General features: G+C 43.8%; 1 protein-coding gene across 3 annotated transcripts in view; it reads right to left on the bottom strand.

Annotated features, from left to right (window-relative positions):
- Positions 1–6,916, bottom strand: part of SESN1 (sestrin 1) — a 58,740-nt gene extending 51,824 nt beyond the window's left edge. The window contains exon 1 of one of the 3 annotated variants that reach the window (XM_015858663.2): positions 6,591–6,916. In XM_015858663.2, the coding sequence (XP_015714149.1) occupies positions 6,591–6,854 (264 nt within the window). In that variant the 5' untranslated portion in view covers positions 6,855–6,916. The other 2 variants (XM_015858664.2, XM_015858667.1) reach the window with 2 other exon arrangements.
- Between the last annotated feature and the right edge of the window lie 10,619 nt (positions 6,917–17,535).

Here is a 17,535-nt window from a genome sequence, read left to right as displayed (position 1 = left end):
AGCTGAGTAAGCAGAGTACATTCCCGTACAAGAAGAATGGTATACAGCTAGCATGGAAAATTATGGAAGGGCTCCAAATACAACAGAACAGCATTAGAAGTGACCCAGATACCTCACTTCACATCACTTTGAGAAGCTCTGCTGTATTCAAACAGCCCTTTATTCCAGCCAAAGACATTCTCAGGGTCAGGCAATTTTGCAGCTGACAAGCTGAACAACAGAAAACTTCTTTAAATCTCTCAACAAACAGAATGAAGCCTTCAAAAGCAGGCCAGTAGGGGGGAAATCAGAAAAGGCAACTTAAGGATTAATACCAATTCAAGTTCTAAAAAGTATGTTCACACCCCATCCTCCGGCAGCTCAAGATTAGGGCTTCTCCCTTAACTTCTCCATGCAGCCTTGCCAGGCACCCATGATACAGCCCCATGATCTGAACATGTTTATTATAAGCACTGTAGAGCTACTGTTCTTACAGGCTAGTGGAAGCTGTAAATAAGTCTTATTTAAGTGTATCCTATCATGACTTCACCATTTCTCCCAATATTGAGAAGAACAAGAGCATGTGAATGACAAACAAAGAAAGCCAAGGGACAAACTTTTTATAAATTAGCAATGTGGCAGAGCAACATGTGGTTTCTGAAAGGAGTGCCCTGCAACACATAATTAAACCCATTCCACCTCATGTCTGGAAGAAAAAGAACTTTTACACTGAAGTGAATTCACAACAACAACAACACGTTTTCAGTTACTTTACATAAGAGTCCTGCAGGAAACAGAAACCCATATGGGTATTTGCATTATGCAAAGAAACCAGTCGGCTTCCAGATGGGTCATATGCATCACCACCAGTTAGGAATCTATAAATTTATAGCCTTAAACAGATGATAAATTTTGCCTGAGACAACTTTCTACAGCAACTGACCAACAGCGAGCATCACAGGGAAACATCGGTGTCATGCAGTAGGGCATTACAAATAGAGCAGACAAACCCTACCACCAAGTAGATCTTCCTAACAGATTCCAGTTACAGATTTTAAAGCTGACTAAGGAGTTATTTCAAGAAGACTGAAGACAAAACTACACAGCCATTTATCAAAGGCACCAGATCTTTTGTCTGCTTTTGGTGTAAAGTTGGCTTCCTCTAACAGCCATAAGGATAAGCCATGTGAGAACAAGAAACATAGCTGAGTTTCCAAGTATGCATCACAGAGCTCAGTGATGGCACACAAAGCAGAGCCAGCACATTCTTATGAGAAATACACAGCAGTGAAACAAAAAGGCAACTCCCCTTTTGTCCTTTATGGACAAACAAAAAGGCAAAAAAACACCTTTCCTCCTGGCAGAGGCTTCCTTTGTTCCACACACGTAGAGGACCAGGGGGCAAGACACCTGCCCTAGCTGCAAATAGCTCACCATCTTTCTCAAAGGTCACTTCATCCAAATATTTTGCCCAGATTTGGGAAGGAAAGAACATTCTCATCCATACCCTCTGCCACACAAGCCTAGGTCATGGCATGAGAGGGTACTTAGCTGGCTGCCGCTATGTCCCATCTCTATACAACCCCCTGTGCAAGGTGACTGCTACACTCCTCAAAAGCAGCAGGTCTAAAAAACCCTATGCCAACATACCTGAAGTTCTTCTAAAGCCACCCTCTGCTTTTCACTAAGAAACCTCCAACTGGTACTTAAGAACTGATTGGACAAGTTCTAGTGATGAATGTGATTCTTCTGCCTTTACTTCCCTGATCCTTGTCTTCTCCCCACCCTTAAAAGGTCTAACCCGTGCCTTGCTGAACTTCAGATCACTGTCATCTTCAGCCCCCTCCACCCACCATTTGTCTGGGAACATACTACTTCAGCCTCCTGTTCAGCTGACTGTACCACCAATTCCTTCAACCATTCTTCACAAAAAAAAAAAAAAAAAAAAGGAAAAAACCCAAGATCTAGAGGATACACTACAACCCCCCACTCCAATATCAGCATCACTTTAAATTCTCTGGCTGCTTTCTAGCATTCTCACCCTCCCTGCCAGCTTGTAATCTTCAATCAAACACACGCACATCTTTGTTCAGTGAGGTGGTGCAGGGCAGAACCTGCCCAAACCACACTGAGCACTTGCTACCTGACCTCTCTCACCCTCTGAGGATGGTTTTCCACATAGTTTCACTTGCTGTGCAGTATTTTCTAGATCATAATTCCCCAGCTTGTAAATGATAATCCTACATGAATATGGAGGACTCTGGTGTGTCAGCATATTGTTATGAACTCTCTGCACCACAAGGCCTGTTACTCCATCACACAAGCAGTAAAAATGCTAAATTTAAAATAACTTATCCTGGTTAAGACTATTCTGTTGCACAACTTTTATCCTAGGCACTGAAAATGCATTTCATCATTACTCTGATATCCTTCACAGCTAAATTAGGACCCACCCATTCCCACCTCATCTAACCCCACCAAACTCATCCTGTAGAGGTGCATACTGTTCTTCTTTTCCAGCCTACTCCTCCTTTCTGCTGCCAGGTCTGAGATTCTTCAGCTGCATAAAAGCACCTAGGAATGAATGCCATTATGCCCTAACAGACTGAAAAAAATCCACTGCTTATCTAAGCAATCTGCAGTCTTTTCCCTAATCTAGGCCAAGCACTGTTTACCATTTTGTCCTGGCTATTAACTACACTGGCTGGATTAACCATTTCAGAGAACATTTCAATCACCTCAGCATCATCTTTTAATCCATTAATCTGTGGATCTTTTCTTTCTTACTTTATTCCAATACCCCTTTTAGCCGCATCTCACAGTGTGTGAGCAAAAGACAGGACAGCCAAAAACTTCCTACCGTACTTCATGGACATCCTCAGCAGTTTACGGTTTCCCATTTTCTATATTTCTTATGGTCACAGAATTGTAGGGGTTGGAAGGAACCTCTAGAGATCATCAAGTCCAACCCCCCTGCCAAAGCAGGCTCCCTACACCACGTCACACATCTCGGCGTCCAGGCAGGTCTTGAATATCTCCAGAGAAGGAGACTCCACCACCTCCCTGGGCAGCCTGTTCCTATGCTCAGTCCATGTTAAATGGAGACCAAGGTCCTTTCTCATTACTAATATGAAAGTGCTTAGTGCAGTATCTTTACTTCTCAAAAAGGTTGAGACCAGTTTTGTACACCAAGTTCTGAGTTTTGACAATCATGCATTAATACCTTCCGTTGCTTTTCAACCCCCATGCTGGTATGCAGACATCAGGTGGAACAGACCACTATTCTGCAGGAGAAGCATGCTACAAATACATGCAAAATACTGAATATGCAGAAAGTCATCAAAAAAGCTGTGATATATCTGGGGTTTTTCGTCAAAAGCCACTAGCGTCAACTATTTTCAAACATAAAAGCACAAAGAAACTCCTCAGTTGGTAGAAACACTGCAATTGAAATAACTTGAAATAACTTTAAAAGTTGGGTAAAAGTGACTTTATCAGCTTTATATCATTAATAAATGCAAGAACATCTAAATTAGAGTAATGGGAGCCAACATGCTGCTATTTTCTCCTCTCTGGATGCATTCAAGGCCAGGCTGGATGGGGCTGTGAGCAACCTGATGTAGAGGGAGGTGTCCCTGCCTATAGCCGAAGGGTTGGAACTATAGAATTTAAAGTTCCAATCCAATCAAAACCATCCTGTGATTCATTCTATGATTCCATTTTCTTGGTAATAATTCCTGCAAAAACAAGCTGTCACATCAAAATGATTAATTACATACATTCTCATACATTAAAAACCTGTTGTTAGATATGCATGTAATGAGGCAGCACCTACACTAAAGAACTCATCAAGCTCCATACAAGCCAGAGAAATGGGATTTAATTTAAAGCAATCATTTAATTTTAAGTCAAGCCTGCAGCTCACACTAGCCATACATTATATCCTACCAGCTTGCTCCAGACAGAAATCCACACAAAGATGAGCAGCATAACTGCTTATGGATAAATACTTGGTGGTTACCCCAACAGACAAGAAGGCCCTAGCCCTACAAAGAAATATGGCATAAGGCCACATGGAAAATTCAGATCTGACTTCCTCACTGGTCTATCCTAGATGTAGAGCAGACTGATGAAGAAAGCAAAATTCCTAAGTCTGCATTTCAACAAATCCAGTCTGGGCTCAGACTACAAGTCTGACACGGAGCATCCCACGTGAAGAGGGCAGCAATGGCTCACAGAATCACAGAATGACCCGGGTTGGAAGGGACCTCGAGGATCATGAAGCTCCAACCCCCCTGCCTGGCAAGGCCACCAAACATACACCTTTACTGGATCAAGTTGCCCAGGGCCCCATCCAACCTGGTCTTGAACACCTCCAAGGACGGGGCATCCACAACCTCCCTGGGCAGCCTGTTCCAGGGCCTAACCACTCTCCTAGTGAAGAACTTCCCCCTAACATCCAACCTAAATCCTCCCTCTTTTAACTTAAAACCATTTCCCCTTGTCCTGCTATTGTCAGCCCTTTCAAAGAGTTCTCCCTCACAAGAGAACATCTGGGTTCAAAGTTGCCTCATCCTGTCCTGGACTCTTTGTCCTTTGTAACTTGGTACAGAATTAGGTGTAGGCAGAAAAATGATATGTATCATTGTGGACTTAATTATTTTTTTTGGTAGCCCAACACAGACAGGCTACATAACTCAAGTGACTTCTCAAACTAATGACACTGCTCTGAACAGGACTGCACATCTATAATTTCACTAAGCTACTTACCTTTAGAATCAGAGCTGAAAGTTCTATGGGCTAATTACTTTTAAATTAATAGCTTGCTTATCTGATATCCTCATTGCAGGCATTTGAATAGAATTCCTCCTGGCCACAAGGCCAACAGAAACCCATTCTATACCCACAGTTGTCTGCAGCATCTAAAATGGAATATGTGGACTGGACTATTTCTTCCACAAATGCAGAACCAAAGAGTAAAATAAACATTTACATTTCAGAGTTCAACCACAAGAACTAGGGCCTGCCACTCTGTAATCATATTTAATTCTTCTTTTAGATCTGCTCCCAAGGAGAAAAATAACAATAGCAGCTTCTAAAGACTTTATCAAAGCAATGCTGTATTTGATTTTATTTCCTTAACCCGCTAGAAAACCTTCACTGTGATTGTGTATATGCATTTGGTTTTGTATCCACATATGTATTTTGATGGCCATAGGATTTGGATTTACACTTGCTGTATGGAGAAGCAGTGGACTCGATTGTTAACTGGAACTATTTGTCCCATCTAAAAAAAGCTAGAAATAAGCCTCTAATCAAGACTTGTAGTTTAACATGTCAAGAACTTCACAGTGATAGAACTGAAATAGTCACCTGATCACACAGCCTGACCTCCAAAACTGAGGTTAGACATCTTCATGTATTCTCCCTTTGATAAGAGTGATAAATGGCACCTAACCTAATAAAAGTAGGTCTTCCCTTTGCAGTCTGTTCCAGTGCCTCATCATGCCCTCAATGGGAATTGGCCATTATTCTTCCCATTTGAATCTTTAACAGGGAAGACAGTGATTGAAAGGTGCCAGACAGAGCTTTCAACTTAAGAAACTGGGTTTTATCATGTGTTGTTTCTATTGTTTGCTTTTAAGAGAAGCAGCATAAATACTGAGCCTTTCCCATACATATAATACACATGTAATTACAGCTTTTACTGATCAAATTTGCCTTGAGAAAATGCCCCATAGAGCCTAAACTGTACTGTATGTTACTGAGAAGTTCTACAACTTAAAACAGAGCCTATCACCCCAAGTAATCCAAAGCTAGAATTGCTTTGAACCAGTTCAAAGTAGAACAGAGCAAACCACAGAACTACAGACAATTTCATTCAAAACTAAAGTGAAATAAATAAACATTTCTGTTCCCTCAAGTCCCCTATATTTAGACTTAACGTTCAGGGAGAAAAAGCACAATAGTGGGAATCAGGGAACTAACTCCAGGCACGGCTCTGTGTGTGCACTGCGAGCAAAAGAAACACCTTAATTTCCTCTTCCTACTCTGTAGTATTTTTAGCAGTACTGCTGCACCCCTTTGATTGAAGCCTCAGCTTCGGGACTTTTGCAAAAAAGAAGGGAAAAAAAACAAAAAACCAAACAAAAAAACTGAGGTGAATAAGAGAATTGCAGCGTCAGTAACTATAATTAAGCTGTAACAGGAGAAGAGTACAAAGTAACACTTCTATTTGTTAGCTCAGGCGGTCACTGGGTAAATCTCGCATTGGCTGGGCTGTTACTGAGCTGGAAAGGAGTTTGGATCTCCCCGATTCCAATACAGAAGAAAAAAGAAAAAGAAAAAAAGAAAGTATTTTAACAGGCTCTGTTTAAACAGCATTGAAGCCGACGCAGCTATTAAAAGCTCAGAAACTTCCCATATTGATAAACTGTGTCATTGGCAGCCTCCAACGCTTATCCCCCAGCCTTTCCTGAGTTGGCACGAAGCAACCCCAGCAATGCAGACCCGAAGCAGAGCTCTAAAGCTGTCAGTTCAGCACTTCCACCGCCCCCCCGCCCAGCACTCACCCCTCAGAGCTCAGAGCCCCCCGCCCCCGGGGCGCCCACCTGCACGCTGCTCAGAATGGCCTCGCTCCTCTCCCTCACGTCGCCGAAGGGACAGCGCTTGGACAGCATCAGGAGGCGGACCAGCGCCTCGCTCAACCCGTCTCGGACGGCGGCAGCTTGCAGCCCTCCGGCAGCCCGCCCGGGAGCGACGCTCTGGCTGCGGCGGAGCACGGCTTGCCCGACGTTGTCCAGCGCTGCGGCTCGGGTGGCGGCGTCGCGGCTGCAGAGCCCGTCCCAGCGCAGCTCGCCGTCCCGCTCCTCCATGGGGCCGGGGCGCGGCGCCTCCTTGCCGACGCCTCAGCAGCCCCGGCGCGGCCGCCCCATGGCGGAGCCGCGCGGCCGCGGGCAGCCGGCCCGCCCCCCCGGGAAAACGAGCCCAGAGCCGGTGGCCCGAGCCGCATGAGGGGAGGGCGGGCGCTCCCTCGGCCCCGCCGACCGCGAGCCCAGCCGCTAGGGCTTCGCCTTAGCCGGCGGGGAGCGGGGCGGCCACCACCCCGCGGCGCCGGCGGCTCCTCCTCCCCGCCCCGGGCATGGAGAAGAGGGGAGGGTACGCTCCCAGCCCTGCCTCTCCCCCAGGCCGCAGGGCAGCCCCCTCAGCCCGCCCCGCTGCGCTCCAGCAGGGCCGGACCACCACAGCCCGCCCACCCCCAGAAGAGCCCCTCAGCCACGGCTGGCCCCCCGCCCAAACGCGGGGAGAGTCATGATGGACGTCCCTACCAGCCAATCGCTCCCAGCCGGCGGAGCAATGGAGGAAAGCAGGCAGGGAAGGCTGGGGTGTGTAGTCCGGCTGAGGGGCGGAACTACGCGTCCCAGGGGGTAACGCGACCCCCGGGGCTGGTTGGAGTCCGGCCTGCAGAGGGGTGTTGGTGGGAGCTGGTAAGGGAGAAAGCAATGCTGAATGAACCAGGGTCTGTCCTTGACTTTTAGTTTATCTTTCCTGTCACCTCGGATTGTTTTCAAATAAGAGGTCTGTCAACAGCCAGGAGTAAAATAATTCAAAGGGCTCTGGCTCTGCTAGGATTTACTTCAGAAACGTGTGCTGGCAAATGTATGAAACACTTATCGAATGGGCACTTCAGGAGGAGCCTTTGGAGTTGTCTAAGCGAGCATATCAGCAGAAGGGAGGAAAAACAGCCCTTGCGCATGGAGTACAATGACCTTCTCAACTTGAACGTCAAATGAAAACAGTCCCTGGGATATTCCCATGTTCCGCAGGGCTGTTATCCAGGCCCAGTGCTGGGTGGGCTGGTTCTGCTGATCCTTGGCGTGCAGGCTCCTTCCTTCCTTTCTACAGGAAACAAGCGTTTGGGGGGAGATTGAGTTCTGTTTCAGCCAAGTCAGCTCCCTGCTCTGAGCCGGCCCCAAGCACAGCGCTGGGGCTGATGGAGAGTGGGAGGCGTGAGGGCAAGGGTAGGGCAAAGTCAACAAGATGTGAGCTGTGTGACCTGGCACGGTTATTTCACACTTCTCACAATTCAAATCCAAAACTCAAAGCTGCAGTTGGACACAGAGCCAGCCAGCTGCGCACCGCAAAAGGACTGACCAGAGGCTCCACGCTTGGGCTGCTCACCACAACCAGCAACCAGCATCTCCTTCACTGCCAGTCTGGCTTCTTCAGTTGGCGTTTTCCTCACCCTGGCACAGCTTCTCCACAGCTTGCAGAAGGAGCATCATTCTATCACTACCTGCAGCTCTCAAGGCAGACCAATCTCTTTTTTTTTTCCCTGTTCCTCCTATGAAAGCCTTCTGCAGTGCGGCTGCTGCCATTGCTCATAGTGTGTATGGGCTGAACCACACAGCTGCTTCCTCTGGGCCTTTGGCATCCATGTGAAGAAAATATCTACCAAAGTCATCACTACCTGTAATAAAAGCGAGTCTTTGCTTCTCTGAGCACTCAGGGCCTCCACCCATCATATCTTGTGCTTTCAATGAAAATAACACTGCCAGTGCCTTTTAAGTTTTCTTTTTTTCCTTTTTTTTAAATTTAATTAGCTCTCACTTCAGTTTCCTGTCCTGTTCTGTTGCCACTCTCTATGGTCTCCCAGCTTTCCTGTGCACAGGCATGTCACGAATGCTTGCTTTATTCCCATCTAGATCTAGATCTGCAGAGGTTGGATGTGTCTCATTTTTCCCATGGTAAGCTTGTACTTGCTAAATGTCTCAGACAATGCCTACATACATCAGAGATCAATAAGGCAAAATAAAATCAAAGCTGAAGCGTTGCTGTCAGATGTTAATACGGCTCATATTCCCACACTGAGTGCTAAGATTGATTGAAAGTCACAGCACTGCCTTTTATCTTTTAGAAGTTGTTTTTTCCACTGACTGTAAATGAACTCTGGCTACAGGAAACAGATTGTGAAACTGGCTCTGAGGCCCAAACTTCAAATTTCAGCTCTTTGTTTGATAGACTTTAATGTAGCGCTTTGGTAATGGAGATGAAGGTGGCTTTATTTTTTCCAGACCAAATCTTTGTGGTTTTCCGATACTGGGTCAAGCTTCTGTATTCACTGCAAGACACTGTGGAAATCAAGGTCAAAGGCTATGAGCAGAATGAATCAGAGCCTGAAGTTAGGGGAATGTTTGTTTGATTTGTGTGTTCGCTGGCTGAAGTTAATATGCTTGGTTTTGATCCCTGAAGAATGGATAAGAGAAAGACAGAGTTATGAAGGAAACAATCTGGCAACTCATCCAGAATTACAGCATTTGAGTTTTTCAAATGATAAGCTGAAGTAAAACAAATTTGTGGCTGGTTTAAACCTCAGTGTTTCCTTCCTTGATTGTGTATCAACTTCCCTTTATTTTAATTACACACGGATTTCTATAGCTATATGTAAATTATATCCAACTGCAGAACTAGAAAAAGATCTGAATTATATTTTGTTTACCTTTTTTTCTTAACCAGTTTCTGCACGTCACAAAATATGATGCTGCAATGTCTGTTTATTCAAGTACTGCAGAACCAGTATTATGAACACAGTAAAACTTGCGCAACTCAGAGAGAACTGCTTTTTAAATCAGATTCCTTTAAGTGCTTTCATTTACATTCATTTTCACTGAGGCTTATTTAACTCTGAGCAGTAAATACATAGCATGGGATCTCTCTGTTCTACAGGCTTAGCAGGGAGACACCAGAAGACCAGAGGGTACTCTGGCACTGTCTTTGAGCTGAGAACCAAGCTCCATCCTGGCAGGCTGGCCTCACTGATGAAACAAGCTAAAGTGTGTGATGCAGAAGAAAATGTGGCCTCACTCTACTTCTGAGCACTGGTTGTAAATCTACAGTGTGTTCTGGCTTGATACCAGTTGTACTGGAACCAAACTCTGCCAGCCTGCATCTGCAGAGGTCAGCAATACAGCAGGGGTGGGGAAGTGAGCCATCAGCTTCTTAGGAGGCCAAATCCTCCTGGTAGAAAAACTGCTGAAGGCTCTGTTGCTTTGGGGAGAGTTTGGCTCTCATTAACCAGAACTACTCTGCTGTTTGTGCCCACTTGTGGTCTGGGTAGCAGGTAGAGTAGCTCCGAGAGAGGTCCCACTGCAAAGTTCTCTGAGCTCAGCAGATTCACCCCAGTAAGGTCTTTTGTCAATAGCCACCACTGGTTTTGGTGCCTGTCTGCATTTGGCAGAATGCTCATCTTCAGTGTGACAACGCAGTGATGAGAGAAGCAGCTTTCAGCTCAGGGGCATTTATGTCAACACCTGGTAGCTCCCAGGGAAGTGTCGTAGGTGCTCAGAAGGACTACAAGTGGGAGGGAAGTATTCATCCCCTCATCACTTGAAATTATGTCCCTGTTAGAGAAGATGGCAAACATGTGGTACTGGTGTGAAATTAGAAGGAAGGGGGTACAGGGAGGGAGTATGGTGTAGCCATAGGTGCTGACCTGGGAGAGGAGATCCTTTGTGGTCATTCCCAGGCCAGTGCTGTCTTTTTATCCGGGGACTATTTACAATAAAAATGCACAGATAAACCCAGGACTCTCTTCCAGTGGTTAAACTAGAGGAGAGAGATGTATCCTTGTTTTACTTTGTCTTTTGCGTCAGCTGCCTTCTCCTTGCCCTATGCTCTTCTATGCTTGTCTGAACAGGGTCATAACTTCAAACGAAAAGGTGGTGACTCCCTGCTTCCTTCCTGCTCTTCCTCTTCCTAGTCTACCATGGTGGTCAGGGATGAGATATGAATGCTTCCCAGGAAAGCCATTAAACTCCCACTTCCTGGCCAGTGCTCTAACTGCTGGGCGACAGCATAGAGAAGTTGGACACTGCTTCCTCCAGCTACGCTTTAGAAGAATATGAATGCTGCTTATTGGGATTTTTTTTATTTGCTGACAGACAAATAGGACTTTCAAACACCTTCATTGGGCTGTGCTGTAACACAGACTTTAGTATTTTCCAGTAATAACACAAAGAAAAATGCTGTGGCTAGCAGCCATTTGAAATGAAGACACAGACCTACAGGGACTCTTTATTCATTGTTTTAAAGAACAGATTTTGGCACTCACCACTATAAGAGAGCTCCAAATTCTGAGTCCCAAGAGGAGAAAGGTGCCAAGCACCAGGGAGTGACTTCACACACATCCACGTTCATAGCATTTCCCTGCAACAGTTCTTATGAGCTCCCTGCTGAGAATACTGCTTGTTTTGGCCTTATAACTGCACCTTCTTTACATGCAGGGAGTGCAAGCCAGTCATAACCAAACATAGAATTCAGCCCTGAGGCTGAAAGGCTAGGTATCCTGATACATCAGTCCTATATCAGTCCTGTCCCTCTGTGATTTACTAAGGTCACGTAGAACACCAGGAATTCATCATGTCCATAGAGATCCACAATTGCATTCTGAGTTGCCTTGCAGTCAGAAATTGCATCAGGTGAAAAGGGGGGAAATGCCTCTTAATTTATAATCAGTTTAAGTTAGCTTTATACGTGCAACATTGTGCAGGATTTCAGAGCATCTTACTCAGATTTCTCCTGTATCACTGAAGTGATGGAAGTTGAAATATTCGGATTATGTGACATATGTATCCTGCTGGATGGCTTTGAGTGTTGTAAGTTTTCCCTGACAACTCAGGACAGAAGTAGTTACACACCATTTCTGAGTACTCACCATGCCATTCTATATCCAAACTTTATTTTACATTGATACTTAGGATATTGTACCTGCTCAGAATGCACAATTTGGATGTATTGGAGTTGATATGCGTATCCTAAGTCATGTAAGTAGATGATATTATTCAAAATTGATCTTAAGCGTAATAGATCTCAGAAAGAAGGTTGAGGAGTTGTTCTTATACTCAGATTTGCTTGCTGTTTTTCTGCATCTTTAAAACAACTATTGGTGATAAAAGATAACTTTGAGAAACATTTCTTGCCAGAAGGAAAACATATTTTCTTTGTTAATATTTTTCTTTTCTTTATATTTTTTCCTTCTTAGGTTGCAAGCTGTACAAATGGAGAATAGAATTCTTGTTCCCTGCCAGGTACCCAGTTACCAGCAGCACAGGAAAGTAGTATGGGTGGCAGTATGTAAAAGGAGACAAATCCTATGAACAATAACTCTCTTTGTGTTTCTCAGCTCATCCCTGTCATGATGTTATGGTTACCTGGCCCAAAATCTACCACCTACCTCTTCTCCGTACTAGGTTGAAGGATGGGTGGATGAAGATATTTTCCTGAAGAAAAAAATGATGAAAAAAGAAAAGGTAAAAAATGGTGAGGACACAATCTGTCTGTTTTATCTACCTAGAGGGCACATTGAAACATTCAGAAGCATCTTTCGATGATCCCATTAAGTGTTTGAGACATAGAAGGTGAAAATTATCACACAGTCAAAGGTGTTTACTGTGAATGAGTCAGTATCTGCAGCAACTATCCCCTGCCTTATTATATTTCTTCAATAGAATTGTAATTTCTACTCACATATACATTTACCCTGCCCTACCCTAATGTCTCTCTTTTTTCTTTTTTTTAATTTTTCTTTTTTCTTTTTTTTGCATTTGCCTTTCTAATCTCTAATAATTCTGCCTCTTCAGAGATACAGTCTTCCATACTGGAGACAGTTTCCCTTGAAATCCTTCCTCTTGCACAACAACAACAGCCAGGTCTTCCTCTTTTGAAATTGAGAATTTGAAATTTTTGAATTGAGAGTCAGTATGCAGAGTCAGTAATTTCCTCCTGCCTTCCTTTGTTCTCTGAAAAGCTGCTTTCAATCTGATAAGTAAAAAAGTGGATTTGGGATTGGTAAAGTGAAGTGACCAATCCTAGCTATCCTAACTATATATAAAAGACAGCATGTGGCATCAGCAGCAGAAAATAATAGTGGGTAGAAAAAATATTTTTTTGCATTTGTCATGGACACTTTTGAGGAGAGCACCATCAATTTCTTTATCAGTCAAGTGTACTAAAGGCAAACAGTATCTGTTGGAAACAGATCCTAAGTATGAAAGGAAGAAATGAAATAGTTATTCCTATGTGGAAGAAATTGTCTTTTTAACATTCTAAAACAAGCCAGAGTTTAAGGCTAGAAGAGGGGGTGGGAGAATAAGAAGTCTAAAGGGAGAATAGCAAAGAACAAAGGCATAAGATGGTATAAATACAAGGAAAGAGTGGAAGTGAGGGAGAAAAAGCAACTGTAGCATGGGGGTGGATGAAAGGAGAAGATAAGAGAAACCAAATTACTAGGGAATTAAGGAAGTGTACTAGTGACCACTGATAATATTCACTTTTGCATTTGAAGCTTACTACAAAAAGGTTGTATTTAATTACTTTGGACTGATTAAAAGCATGGAAATGTAACTGCTTTGATAACACTCTGTTCCAGGCCAGATGTTTTCATGCTAACATATCAGCTGTTACTTGGTAGGAACTTGCAGTCTTGTTCCTCTGAACGTTAAGTTCAGTTATCATCTGCACGTACAGATTAAAGCAGTTTGCAGTAGCTCAACTTCCCCACAAAGGTATGATTTCATCATGTACATATGACCAAAGGCCTGTTTTAATGAGGATTTGGGTCTCCTGTACTGACTGAAGAAAACAGCAAAGCTCATTAAGACATTATGACATGAGATTAGTTTCATGTACTCTCAGGTTAGAACCCTTTCCTTAAAAAAAGTAAATGTCTCAAAAATGGTCCGTTTTTTCCCCACCATGTTATTTATTTACTTACTGGACCAAAGTACATTTTCTTTATTCTTCTTTTTTTGTTCTCTTTTATCTTGAGCAAACAAGAACTGGAGAAATAGCAGCATGGATGTTTAGCAGGACTGACTCAATGGAATTTTGTTCATTAAGGTACCAGGCTTTGCCGTGCTTTACAGTACATAGTGCCATGAGAAAACAAGATGTTATTTCTTTTCTTCTAAGACCAAAAAAAAGATACTGTATGAAAGTTCTGCATGAACCTTGAAATTCAGGAATGAATAGGTTTTGGTACAGAAGTCTCAAGGAAAAAAGTGAGCACCAGGCCTTTATATATCAAGTTCCAAGACTTTTTGTTTCTATCTCACAAGCAAAAGAATACAACTGGACTTGCCTGGGTCAGCTTTTCAAAAACAATCACATACTGCCAACAGGTTCCTTAGTTGTTCTAACAAGTTTTAGTTGTTGGTTCTAAACTAATATTAAGTGAGGCTCAAGTGAAGTTAAAGACAGGTTGAAATGCTTTATCGATTCGGTTAGCTTTTCCCTTCCTATTAGTTTTGCAGCTGTCACCATAGCATTTCTAACTTGTTTAGATCAAAGCAGGCACATATGTACCAGTTCCTTAGATGCAGCACAAGCAAGGTCATATGTTTCGAGCTGATTAAAGTGGCTGTGTCAGGATGCTAGACACTGGGTGTTCCCAAAACAACAATGCGGTTTGCCTGCAACTTTATTTATTTATTTTGGTCAGTGAAAAAGCTGTTCTTTGTCTGTCAGGAATGAGGCTAAAAGAGCATTGCGGCACAGCCAGTACAGCTGATAGAGGTTTTTTTTCCCCTAGTTCTTGAAAGAAAGCAAAAGGAGAAAAAAATAGACTAATTTGAATTGTATCATGGACAATGGCCTCTAACATAGCCTTTTGCCAACAATACTTGGCTCAAATGGACAAGGCAGCAGCCAGCATTTGGGGATTTTCTTGGGATAGCCTGTGTTAGGGCAGTTTTTTAGCATTTCTCTTAGAATATGTCAGGTAAACAGAGAATCTTTCCTTAATTCATCTAAGACTTTGTTTTTCTGTAAGGAAAAAACATTATGAATTGTGCATGCCAGTAGGCCAGGTCAAAAGGTAGTTATCTTTGTATTTCTTTCCGTATTTGTTCCATTTTTTCCCCTCTTTGGATCTATTCTGACAGCATCTCTTTTCCTTAGTTCTAAAAGGTTACTCTCATGGCAATTTGAAGAAACCAGGGACTCTCTGAGATAACAAGTGCTGGAGAACTTAGTGGCTGCATCCCTTACATTGTCACATTATTCCTGCAGTGTATATCTTTTGAGAAAGTGTTAGGTCAGCATTATTCCCTTGGCCTGTTATAATTCACTCCTAAAATACATTTCCCTGTGCTGCTCTATGGAATGTGGCATAATTGTATATGTGGCAAAACATTTTTGGACTTAAGTAGAAAATAATGCCAAAAGTTGAAGGGTGGAATGGAGAGGAGGGGAGAAGAGTGGGAAAATCATAACTGGTCTTGGGCAAGATAGCCCAAGATAGCAAGTAATTGAAATTCCAGTTATTTATACAGCAGCCTAATCCAGTACTCTGGGACTCAATGCAGGCCATATTCAGCAAAAACAAATATAGATAGTGTAAAGATAAATCACATTAGTGCTTAGATGACCATGAGGAAATGGTCATATGTTTGTAACAAACTCCAAGTTGTTTGCCCTGTTCTGGGATATGAAAGTTGAAGGGAATAAGGGCATGATCACCTTCCAGCAACCTTTATGCAAGCTCTCTGCTGCCTGCAAGTTGACAGCTGACATCCAAATATATTTTGGGTGCTTAATTACTTCCTCAGAAGCTTCTTGTTCTAGTGGGCTGAAAATGTTCACTCTGTTTGCTGTCTCATTGGTGGAAATGACTTGGTCCTTTTATTTGACCAGGTCCTCATCTGAGGCCTGAAGGACTGTAGATGTTGCGCCTGAGTAGAATGGGTATTATAATGTATATTTACCTCCGAAGATACTGAAGGACTTGTCTACTTTAGAACACCTTTTCTGAAGCAGTTATGTTGGCAGAGCCTCCAGATGCTATAGCAACCATTCCCTCAGACTGTTCTAGCCTCTGCATCTGAGAAGCTGAGGCGAAACAAGGCATCCATAACTATGTCCACAGAAGGGGCTCTGCAAACATCACTGTCTCAGTTGTGCAGTGTTCCCTTCCTTCACAGCCTTTGCCAAGTCCCTGCTCTTAGAAGCAGCTTGGGGAGCTCTCGCTGCCAGTGCTGCCCCAAGGTGCACATTGCTCTCTGCTGTGCTGGTGAAATGGTGGATGTGCATGCTGAAGCCCACACAGGATCAGCTGGGTCACTATCACTGGGCTGCTGAGCTGCCCTCATCCCTTTCACTTTCATTCTTCTTCACCTGCCAAACTAAAAGGTATTGTTTTCTTCCCTTTCTCCCAAATAGGTCCCCCCACCTTTGTGTTACTGGGCTCAACTAGAATTTCTCAAATTTTCTGGTGCTTTATCCCCTCTTTATTTGTTTTGCTTTGGATCACTGCCCTTCCTACAACTGCCTGCATACCCATCTCCTTGGAAACAGCAGAAGTTGTTTATGGGAAGGCAATGAGGAAACTAATTGATTTGTAGCAGCTGCAGACTTGTGAGAAAGCACGGTCCATTCCAGGGGAGTATGGCAACTCCTGGAAAAGTGAGCTTTCAGTTGTGCTGACTGCTGAAGGGTCAGATGATGTAGACAAAAGTGGCCTTCTTATGGTTCTGTTTCCAGATTGTGTTCCTCTGTTAGCAGCGACAGCAGGAAGTTTGTTGTGTGTGTGTGTGTGTACATGCACATTTTTACAGACCATTTTTGTTAGTCTTTTTCATCACCAATGTGTAGGAATTGAGAAGCAATGGAAGGGTAAGTGTTGCTCATTTTGTATTCTGTGCCATAATAGGTACTTTGTGAAAAATCATGCTGGTACCCCACACTGTACCAGGCTGGTCTTACCTGTGGCCACCAGGTGGGACCTCTTGCCTATGAGGGCAGCGTGCCCCCAAGAGACAGCCACCAAACCCCAAGAGGCAGCTGCTTGGGCTCCCAGCGGGCAGCCAGCACAAAATGGCTGAGGGCCACCCAGGGTGTCTGGAAAAGGCCAGTGGTGCAAGGGTTGCTGCTAGCATGGACAAAGGGGGCTGTGCTGGTGCTGGGTGGACCACCCTGAAATGCAGGATCTGCGCCAGGGGTGCTAGCATGCAAAAGCAGCAGAGTGTGGGAGGCCCGAAGTCAAGCAAGCCCTGGCAAAGAGATGCTGATATCAGTGTCTCTGTGATGACAGCCTGGGGGAGAGGGAAAGTGTTTCCATGTACCTCTTGCATGTATTGAAGAGGTGGTGTGGATGGGTGTGATTTTTTTTTTCAATTTTGTATGTATTCTGAAACAGTACTGGAAGAGCTGTTGGTGAAAAACTTTTCCTTCATTGAAAACTTTCTTCCCTACCCTGTAGGAATGAATTTTCCTAGGGTGTTCTTTGTCATATCTTCTGGTTTTTGTAAGGATTCCTTCCTTCTGTTACTAGATTCTTTCTTTCTGTCACTTTTGGGGAATCAGCAACTGTTAATAGCTGTGCATGAGGAGGAAGCCCCCTCTTTGGGGATCTCACAAAGAAGCAAGTCCTGGGGGGAACACAACACCACTGCTGTTCTGTCAGAAGAATTTGCCACGTTTTAAACTTTAAAATGAGTGCTACCATAGTTGTTGTATCACTGAACCTTCACACAAGCTGCTTTTCCAGCAACTGAAGCTGTA

Source organism: Coturnix japonica, chromosome 3 (assembly GCF_001577835.2).
Source record: "Coturnix japonica isolate 7356 chromosome 3, Coturnix japonica 2.1, whole genome shotgun sequence".
Classification (NCBI taxonomy): Eukaryota; Metazoa; Chordata; class Aves; order Galliformes; family Phasianidae; genus Coturnix; species Coturnix japonica.
Note: the sequence above shows the minus strand (reverse complement) of the source record. Positions and strands in the feature narration are given on the sequence as shown.